This window comes from Sinocyclocheilus anshuiensis, unplaced genomic scaffold (genome assembly GCF_001515605.1).
Source record: "Sinocyclocheilus anshuiensis isolate Anshui unplaced genomic scaffold, SAMN03320099.WGS_v1.1 scaffold508, whole genome shotgun sequence".
NCBI classification, from domain to species: domain Eukaryota; kingdom Metazoa; phylum Chordata; class Actinopteri; order Cypriniformes; family Cyprinidae; genus Sinocyclocheilus; species Sinocyclocheilus anshuiensis.
The window spans coordinates 288,383-299,705 of record NW_015555744.1 but is presented as its reverse complement, the minus strand read 5'-3'; the positions used below and the strand labels follow the sequence as shown (position 1 = coordinate 299,705).

Genomic DNA, 11,323 nt, shown 5'->3' with positions numbered 1-11,323 from the left:
CTAGGAATCCTTTCAAAAAGGCTATTTAGAGACTCCATATGGCACTGCATACTACATATACTACATAGATAGGCTATATGTATATCAATTCAGAACTCATCTACCCATGAAACCACACACAAACACAAAACTATACGACATTTGAACATTGTAACTAAACAGTATTTATTTTGAACAATTCTAATAATGAAAACAGTGAACCAAAACAGATTTGATCAGTGATCATTTTAGAGCTAATGAACAGACAAAACATGCAAAATAAAAAAAAAATGTCATTTGTAATTGTAATTTTTTTTCTCTGCTAATTATTATGAATATCCAGTTACTGAAAAACTAAAGCAACTATTTACAGTATTTACAGTGTAGGAAGACACTCAAGGCAGTCACTAAAAAGGTTTGTTCTCTGACCAACTGGATACCAAAGTCACTGAAACACAGGAAAGGGAGAGAGAGCGTGTAAACAAAACAAATCAAACTTGCAACACTGTACTTACATGTTGTATACACACACATAAACATACAAATACTCGTACACACACACACACACACACACACACACACACTCAACACACGCACGCACAAACAAACAAACACACATACTCAATATACATACACACGCACAAACATGCCTTCTTCAAATACTTCAAGTTTGAACACGCTCCTGTGTGTTTTTGTGTGCGCGCTTTGGTTTCGAATTACAAAACCAAAAGTTTCTATTTACAATGTGTTTTGCAGCTTTGTGTTTGTAGCCAATCACAGGCATCTCTGTTGAAAGCAGTGGCCAATCAGAGGTGTTTACTTTACGTAAATCAGAATCCGCTCTGATGTAATTTTTGTTTTCGCAAGTTTATGTAGTTCTACACACTCACATATCTTCCTATTATAATATCGTATAGTAAGCTCGGACAGTTGTGCCATAATGGAAGCGCCCTTTGCTCGGTGTCTCTTACACTACATTCACAGTTTGAAGAAAGGTTTAAGAGGACCGTCCACGTATACTGTTTCAGGAATGACAAAAGCGAGTGTAAAAAATTACGCGAGCGAATCCGCCAAATTTATCCGCCATTGACCGTATGGCATATAGCAATGGACCGCATGAACTATCTGACAAGCCGATGTCAAAACAGCTGTGCTGTAAGTGATGCAGAGTAAATTCAGAGTAACAAAACTACAGCAGCAACAAGTCTGTGTTGCCTTTAGTAGCTTCTACAGGTAAAATAACTTACAGCTCTCCTTTGATTTGTCCTTTTTAGGCAATGTTTGAAAAATTTTATTTTTAAATTAAATCTAAAAAAATGCCAAAATATTTAATGCATTATTTAATTATTATACCATTAATAATTAACTTAATTTGTAGTTAACTAGTTAAGTATTTATATAATTTACCATACTAGGCTGTTGGTATCTGGTATTGTATCTTCAGTATTGTATCTTCTGCCATAAAGATGAAGATTGATATTTTGTTAAAGAATAATTACTTCTTTTTTTTTTTAAATAAACAATTTATGTTCTATTATATGTGTTTTAACTACTTTTTGTATGTTGTATAACTATGTATCTAGGTAACGAAGATATATTAACAAAATAATTTTTTAGAAGGGCCTCATCTATTAATTTTGCCTGGGGCCCCCACTTCATCTTGGTTCGCCTCTGGGCGGGCATCAAGGGAGCAAGCTAGTGAAACGTTGCACGGCGCAAAAGAGAAGGTCTGCACAAATCCAAAAACTAATTTTAAATGCAAAATTGATTTTCGTGCGCTTGAAATACTTTCTTCTTTGCAAGACAAACATTTTCTCCACAAAACTCAGTTCGCGCGCGTGCAAAACGCACTTTTGCGGCGCTCAAAATATGATCTTTCACGTGCAGAATTGTGGCAGAGATGTAATCCCATACAAAATTCTTACCATATCTGCCATATAAAATACTATAAGAATAGCATAGCCTTTGTTATTCCAAAGCCTGCCTGCCTGCAAGTCAGTACATGGAAGTTAATGCGAATGATTAATTCTATTAATTTGTTAGAAGTAACTTAAAATAAAAGTAGCTATATTCAATTCACTAATTTAAATTTGTTTAAACAGTTTAAAAAAAATAACAGCACCCTGTTGTCTTGTTTGTATGGCAGGTTGACTGTTGTAAAGAATATCTGCAGTGACATTTTGGCAAAGTATGCAAAAAAGAACAACGAATGTTTAAATCAATCTTGAATTTGTTTTGTTTAAAAATAAACATTGAAAAGTAATAACACTAGAATACACAGATTTTTGTGAATAGAAAAGTTTGGGGGCTTGTATTATTGATTTGGAGGAAGGGTTAGAACCACTGCTCTAAAATATGTATAATCCTTCAGTTAATGGGCTCCCACAGAGTTGTCACCACAACATCTGGCCTTGATGCGTGTCTAATGGTTGCTAGTTACTACGAACGTGTTTATTATAAACTACGTCTTGTGGGAACTGATTACTCGAGCTATTTTTTCTAACAACGTACTATTTAGACCAGTGCCATGCTGCAGAGGGTGCTATTCGCTTTTCTCACTCTCAACTCTTTTCAAGGGTAACTATAATAATATACAGTACTCTGATCAAAGATCAGACTTCATGCAATCCACGACAGCCTCAAAATAAAATGTGATCTCGACGAAGTCTGTCTAGCCAGGAGGGATTACCTCAGTCCGACTCCTAGAAGTAAAGCTAAAAATGGTGAGATTAAAATGTTCTCACATCGTTGGAGTTTCTAAAAATAGCCAGGCGTCGCAGAATGATGAGGATTCAGCAGCGCATCAGTAATCCAGCTGAGGCAGTTGCTAGATTGCCATAAAAATCACATTTGATCTACCTGACACATCGGTCGCTCGCTCAATGCGCTCAAGTTACTATAGCAATAAGAAACGTTCGCTCGCTACGTTTGGCTGAAGTTGACAGGAGTATCTCCGCCCACTGCTCAATGAGATGCGAATATCTACATCTGCTGCTACCAAAAGAGCATTTTGTTCACAAACCCAACCCTCGTAATTCAGGATGTTTGGCTTTGTCACACGCCGGGGAGGACAAAATGCAGACAGAGCGGAATCTCAAAACAACAACAACACTGTGATGAATATATTATAATTTGCGACTTCATTCTCCAACTCATCGAAAATGGGATTTCTTCACCAGCTGCACCTTCTCCTGTGGAAAAACGTGACTTTAAAGCGGAGAGGACCGGTAAGAGGGTTTTTGTTTATATGTGTCGCGAGTATTTTTTTTTAATTATTTTAATTTAGGCCTTGATGGGTTTTTGTTTTGAGCAGGCGGGCGTCAGTCAGTCACGTTGATGTATTGCAAAACATTGAGCATACAGACAAAATAATATGTTACTCATGGCTTCGGTGTTACAGTTTCATCACGATCTGACCTTCTAAATGCTTCATAATTTTCACATCTACCTAAACAATGTGGGCGGGCGGAACCGCTTATCTGAAAGGAAGTTGTGTTGACAGTCGATCACCTACTAACAGGTTGTTTACGAAACTACAGGTTGTTGTCTGAACAATCTGTTGGTTCGACTATGACCACACAGGTTGCCGCTAAACAACCTGTTAGCAGGGTGATATATTATTACCAGCTGCTGACGTTGAGGGGGGAAAAAATCCATTTTATCTCTGAAGTGTATATCAGTGTGTTCAAGCTCAGCCCCTTTTAAAGTTCAGATGCACTTAAACAAATATTGCATATGCAAAAAGTATGGTTTATGACATGTCACTGGCCTTTAACTCTAAAGGAAATATGATCCTGGTGCTTCAAGGACTGAAGTAGCCTACTGTACAGCAGTCTTATACCAGACGACAAACGATTATTCTTATTGAAACAAAGTAGTTCTGTCATTTTTAACTCCACATGGCTAATTTTGGCATATCTGTTAGAGTAGAGTAACCTTTATTTTTATCCTTGTGGGAGGGGAAAATGCAACGTTGCAGCACCAAAATACTGAATCTGGGCCCAGTTGCAACAAACTCCCTAAGTTTAGAAAACCTTTATGTAAAAACCCAAATGTAATAGGTTTTATTACAAAGAGCTACAACTGGCCAAAGAGCAAAAAGCGGTTTCAGTATACAGTGGTGTCCAAAGTCTGAAACTACCTTAAAAATGTCGTATTTAGAATTTAGATTTTTCAATTCTTTATTTTCATACTGTAATTAAAATAACTTTTTCATTTGTAGTCTCAGACTTTTGGACCCCATTGCACACACAATATGCAGTGTACTGAGAAATATGCATTGTGCCTACATATATATTCACAAAATACAAAATGAGCTAGAATATAGGCAACATATTAATTTAGATGAATGTAATATAACATTAATCTTAAAGCAAACCGGTAACTAGGGTTGTGAGTGATAGAGCACTACAAAAATGTATGTACAGGGCATGCTATTTGTTTTCCATGTATGTGCATGCTACAGCAGCCTTATACCAGATGACAAAGGGTTATTCTTACTGAATGAAAGTGTTATCTTGTATTTCTGTCATTTTTACCTCCACAGGGCTAATTTTGGTATGTTTGTAGGGGTAGACTACTTTTTTTTTTTATCCTTGTGGGAGGGGAAAATGCAATGTTGCAGCATCAAAATGCTGTATCTGGGCTCAGTTGCAACAAATCCCCTAAGTTAAAAAAAACCTTTATGTAAATATCCAAATGTATTGGTTATTTTTACCTATTTGCATCTGGCTGCAGGGGAAAAGGACATTTTCAGTATACAGTGGGATCCAAAAGTCTTAAACCACCTTAAAATGTGGTATTTTGATTTTCAGATCAAATTTTATGTTGATTTTTCAATTATCTTTTCCCTAACTAATTAGAATGCTTGTAATATAATTTGTAAGGACATTTTTTTTTATATAAAAATGTGAAATGGATACATTTTCATTAGAGGAAACATTGCAATGTAATTAAAATATAGCCTATATGAAAATATAGTACTGAAAAATTTACATTGTGTATATTTGCAACATTCATTTAGATGTAATTTGCAAGACATTCCTTTAGATGTTTAATTTAAATATTGAATAATAGCATTAATATTTGAAAGCTCTCTTAAGGCCCATTCACATCAAGGCCATAATGATAATGATAAAGATATAGTTTTAAAAATCATTCTAAATGTAAAATAATAGCAGAGTCCACACCACAACTATAACGATAACGGAGGAACAACATCGTTGGAATCACATTTACAATTATTTTTTTCCAGCTTATGAACAACAGAAAATTGACAGCCAATCAGAATCTATCCTGCTTCAAAGAGCTTGACAAAACTGCAGTGTGCGCTTATAGTGTTATGAACAGACCATAATTGTGCATTGGGGTGGATGCAAATATGGTAATCATTAGTTATCTTTATAGTTATCGTTCTTGGTGTGAACGGACCTTTAAAGCAAACTGGCTCATAACTTGGAGTTTCTGGGCGTAATATAGCACTCTAAATATTTATATAAAGGCAAGGCCATTTTTTTATTGTATGACTAAATGTAGTAGCATTTTAAGAATGCTTGTAACTTAATCCTTATCTTTATCATATCAGCTTTCTGTTACTGTGAAACCAAATCTGGTATTGAACAGAAGTGGGCTCTCAAGAGCCTTGTCCTAACACTCAATTAGGAAATAAGCCACACTACTTTGAGCAGCGTTTTGACCTCGAGAAGATACTTAATTACTAAGCATTGTTCCTATCTTTATGAGCCTCACTGCTCCATTATGTTATTTTTAGAAGCAGTAGCATTTTACAATAGCTCACGTTTGCAGCAGACGTCAGGGTCCCTGGAGGTAAGGATCACCGCGTTAAGAATAGTAACATTTACGTCACTGCGCCAGTTTGATCACATAGGTCCATTTCAGAGGGAGTTTGAAGGCTTTGTAGGACCCTGGGAAGTGGCTAGTCAGCAAAAGGTTTAGCCCGCTCTGTCCTGTGGATGCTAAATGAATGAGGTCCAGTGAGTTCAGCTCTCCACTGGCTGCCTGCCTTTATTGGTTACTCACTGCTGATATGTCAGTGGTGAATGCTGTCAGCTCTTTGTCAAGAGTGTGTGTGGTTTGAATGGTGTTGGGAGTGCAGGTGTGTTCAGCTGTTTGTCAGAGATAGAGCTTTTGCTGATTTGATGATGTAGTTCTGATTAACTGGGCAGTTGATGGAGATGCAGTTGGTGGTTAACAGCTTTCCCCTAATGTTTGCAGACTGATATGTTGATTTGATGGCAGTTATATTCAAAGCACTGTCATAAAATCCCTCACAGCAGCTAAATGATAGCTTGTTTGTCTCAGCTGTCCGAATCCCACATACATTTCTCTATAACCCAGTCACAATATTTGATCAAGCATAAATGGCTCTCCATATTAAAGACCTGGCTCTTAAAATTAGGACTAAATGGCCAAATTCCAGAATCGCTTAGATAAAGTAAAAATAGTGCATTGACTTTACATGATCCTTTGCTGCAGTGAATTAAATTTAAATTGAAATGCACTATGTTTGGTTATTTAGACTAGCATGTCGTCCTAATTATGTTTAGTCAAAGACTATAGAATACCCAAGACGTGTCACTCATATAGTTTTGAATGGGGAAAAATGCAAAGCTCAATATGGCTGCTCAATCGCAGGAAGCTCTGCCTTCTGAATGAAGGAGCCAATCGCTAATCGGTAAAGTCAGCACGTCACTGCAGCTGCCGTTAGAAGTCCTGGTTGCTATTGAAACAGTCAGCGTCCTGAGACATGCGCTCAGGACTGCGAATGCGCACTGGCTGATCTAGCCTGAATAATAAGCTTTTTATAACGCTATTTGAGCAAAATAAACAACATTTATGACACCGTTGATATCTGATTTCTTTGGTGATTTCAAATATCAAATTTAATCGCAAGCTTAGTGAACAGTTTTGTAGAATTTGATGTTTCCCCATTCAAAGAGATAGGAGTTGCACTTGCATGCCCGAGAGGCGTTTCAAAGATGGCCGCCGAGTGACATGACTTGTCTTAAAGGAACTTTGGTTTAGTTTAAACTTGTATTCCAATTTGATGATGTCACAGTGATTATGATTGTATTTGTGTGTTTTGTAACTCTGTTTTGTAATGTATTTCCGCCTGCTAAAATGCAAGCCTGCTAAAACTACAAACCATAAATAATATTTTTTTAATTGGAAAACTTTTTATTATAAATTCTGTTCTGAATGTGTAACTTTAATAAGGTCATATGAACAACCAACTGGCAAAAACCACATCACATTTATGACTGACAGTTTTTCACATTAGACATTGTGTTTCATTCAGTCAGTTGTTGGATCGATTCAGTGTTCATTTTTGAGATCAAGACAGAATCCGCTCATCAAGGCCATGTTTTCATGAATCATGGTTTGTTCTGTGTTGTGTAATGCCAGTAAGATTTTTGCTACATGTGCGGCAGTCTGGAGCCTTGCTTAAACCTTCTTCCCCACTAGACTGGGTGCCTGTTTTTCTTTTTTAACAAAGCGATATCTCCACCTCCTGCCCATCATAAAAAAAAAATCCACATTTCATAGTCTGTGTTATGGATTGTGTTACAGTCCCTGTTTGAAGGTTAGATGAACATTATTAACCCAAAATTGGTCTTTTAATGCACTGGCTGCCTTTACCTTATGCCAAGTGCAACACAGGCTGACCTACTTGCTGCGAGCTTCAATCCCTGAACAATTGGTTGAAGCAGGGACAGGCTAAACTGTCTGCGTATCTATGGAGACAGAGATAGAAAGCAAGAGAGATAGATGGATAAAGCGAGTAAGAGAAAGAGTCAAGACACAGACAGCAGTCTGATAACCGGACAGTCATCAAGAGAGCGGGTTATTGTAATGGCAGCTGTCTGAATTATGCATGCAGACTAGGGCTGCACGATAAATCGCATGCGATATTTAACGCGCATCTCATCAGTAAAGCCGTTTCTGTAATCAGCGGTAAATCTCCATCACCTGCGTGCCTTCACATTGAGCAGCATTAACTACACAGAGCCGTTGTTCACTGACGAGCTGCGCAAAAAATCGCGCGAATATGAACGTGGTTTCATAATTTACTCAGGAAATTTACCCCCCACCCCCCATGTCATCCAAGATGTTCATGTCTTTCTTTCTTCAGTCAAAAATAAATTAAGGTTTGTGAGGAAAACTTTGTAGGTTCATTGCAGTTTCAATTCCACTTGAAAGGGCACTACACAATACCAGTCAAGAAATTAGGGTCTTATCTAGCAAAACGGTCATTTTCTAAAAAAATATATATATGTTAATACTTTTTAACCATCTTGCACTAGCTCGACCTCATGCATTATGTAATCACGTTGGAAAGGTCACGCGTGACGTAGGCGGAAGTACCGACCCGGTATTTACAAAGCGAACGTGCAAAGAAAGTCAAATGCCCTTTACAAAAAAGGTAAAACAATGATGTTGGACGATTTTGAAGTTGAAGGAGAAAATGAGATGGAGTTTTTCGCCCTACCCTTCCTTTTTAAACCAAAGTACACAGGCGAAGAACTAACCATGCGTGACCTTTCCAATGTGATTATGTAATGCGTGAGGCTACACATGCGCATCGCAGAGCTAGTGGGAGACAAGCATACTAAAAAGTATATAAATTGTAATTTTTTTCAGAAAATGACCGATCGTTTCACTAGATAAGACCCTTATTCCTCGGTTGGGATCACGTAGAGCCCTTTGAAGCTGCATTGAAATTGCAGTTTGGACCTTCAACCCATTGAAGACTATATGGAGCAAAATTTATGCAGAACCAAAGCCTCCCACCTTCTCTAAAACTTTAGCATGGTGATTTTGATGCACTGATTTTGATGATTCTGAGCACTGATATGTGCAATTGTATTAGTTATACATTTGCAAGAAGATTAATGTGATTAGATGTTAAATGGTTTGTGTGGGAGTGCGGCACAAGTAAACCGATGTGCACAGTAACATTTACTACAGTAGGATGATTGTGTGACATGAATGCTGTTGACATTTTGTTTGATTATGGTGCTTTGTGACTCATTCACCAGTTGCATAAAGAAAAAGCGGCATTAAGGATAGTATGGATGTTCATGGACAGTGTACTGTAGATCATAGTGATCTCGTCGGTAGAAAGCAGTGCTTTGGAGCAGTATTGATGACTATCTGTCTGCTTGTGGAGTAAGTGGGGCGCTGAAAGTTCCCCGTGTCCAGTGATGGTTGTCCTGCTAGCCCAGCACAGCTCAGACAGCCTCCTGAATTATTGAGATCTCTCCGTATTCCTGGGAGGAAAGCAGCACTGAAGGAAGATTGGATGAAATAAACATGAGATAGAGGAGAAAAGGAATGAGGTATAGAGCGACAGGAGGAAAGTACTGTAATGGTCAGACGTTCTGGAGGAGCAAGATTTAGTTAGGAGAAAGCTGATGGACGGAAATGTCTTTTGTCAGTGCAGCGCTGAGAGTCAATGACGTGAGTGCTGGAGCGAGAGAGGACTGTAATGAGGACAGGTGGGGCAGTGTGTTAAATGAGGATCTGGTGAGACAACAGAGGTGTTAGAAAGAGTGTTTTAGGTAAAGGTGAAAGAGATGTGAAGGAGGCATGAGACAAGACAGAAATTAAATGAAGTGGGACAGGAAAGAGGGATTGTGGAGTACAGAACTCGAGAGGCAATTTGTTATCCTTTATTTTGGCAACAAGATCAGCTATAAAACCCTGACCTTTAAGCCTCTCGTTGTGTGCCTGCCTTAAATGAATGGCAATATGTGTCTGGAGTCAGGGACGGTCCCTCTTAAATGATAATTATTGCAGCAGTGTTCACCTTGTAAAACGAAGCTCAGGCAGAGAGCCATAAATTGGGGCAGAGAGAGAGAGATGGAGAGAACCGGGTTAGTTTTGGAGATAGATTTAAGTTTTCCACCAAAATAGTTCTGATTCTCGGAACTGAGTGTCTGTGAACTTCATTCAGAACCAGCCTGTATTTCCACTAACTTGAGAGCTGAACGATGACTTAACTGACTGTCACTACATACTGACATCTTTCATTCAAATTTAAGTTTTGCATGTTCTAGTTTGTTTTGTCTCAGTCTAAACCCTCTGGCTAGTGACTTCAGTGGTTCGGTCCAGAATCTTTCTGGCTTGTAATTACCTTTTCTGAATTCTAAACATACGAAAGATTCCATAATCAGACATGTCGACTTTGTGTTAATTATGAAGGTAATTAGCACAACTAAAAAAGTAGATTTTTTGGTGATATTTCTGACCTTAGCTCAACCATTACAGGAAGTTTAAGGAAGTTATGCACCAAAGTTTAAAATGTAATTTTATAGACTTGTTTAAATCTCTGATGCACTAGTTACAGTAAAAAGAAGTAAAAGTAAAAATAGTATAATAAAACAGTAAAAAGGAATATATTTTTTTCTGTCACATTAACTACCCCACCTATAATTTTGGTAACATTAAGACTTTTTTTAGGAAGTACAATTACTTCAGATTTACAGAAATAATCCGAACTGATTGCACTGTATTTTATGTAATGCACTGTATTTTATGCAACCCGAAATTATTGCATTGTATTTTATGTATCATCATTTTCTATTTTTAACTGTCTTAAATTCATTTTAAATCCATTTTTAAATCATTTTCAAAGTTTTTAAATTCCTTGTTTTATTTTTGTGATTATTTTTTATGATTATTTTACTTTCTTTTATGTAAAGCACTTTGAATTACCATTGTGTACGAAATGTGCTATATAAATAAACTTGCCTTGCCTTGGAAATAACCTTGAACTTGTGAAATGGACAATTAATATACTAAACATACTAAATATAAAATGTCTTATATAAAATATAAAATAAAACCTTTTAAAGGGGTCATATGATGCTGCTAAAAAGAACATTATTTTGTGTATTTGGTGTAATGATATGCGTTTATGCGGTTTAATGTTCAAAAAACACATTATTTTCCACATACTGTACATTATTGTTTCTCCTCTATGCCCCCCGCCTTTCTGAAACGCGTCGATTTTTACAAAGCTCATCGGTCTGAAAAGCGAGGTGTGCTCTGATTGGCCAGCTATCCAGTGCGTTGTGATTGGCCGAATACCTCAGGCGTGTGACAGAAATGTTACGCCCCTTACCATATTGTGATGCCTTGTCCGGCCAGAGCGTAACATAAAACCATGTCTGCATTTGTGATCGGAGAAATGACAAACAACAAGTGCTACTCTACACTGCCCAAAAAACTCACGTTTGAATCGTCAGTGGCAAATCCTTTAAATATAAAAAACATACTTACAGTCTGTGAGTCAGAACAGCCGGCATTGTAGTCTACTCTC

The 11,323-nt window shown here is 37.4% G+C and overlaps 1 protein-coding gene across 2 annotated transcripts in view; it reads left to right on the top strand.

Moving 5' to 3' along the window:
- Positions 1-2,668: 2,668 nt before the first annotated feature.
- LOC107673385 (ATP-binding cassette sub-family A member 2) overlaps positions 2,669-11,323 on the top strand; it is a 69,510-nt gene continuing 60,855 nt past the window's right edge. For both annotated transcript variants that reach the window (XM_016466941.1, XM_016466940.1), the window contains exon 1: positions 2,669-3,206. In XM_016466941.1, coding sequence (XP_016322427.1) covers positions 3,141-3,206 — 66 coding nt within the window. In that variant the 5' untranslated portion in view covers positions 2,669-3,140. The remainder of the gene's footprint in view (positions 3,207-11,323) is intronic.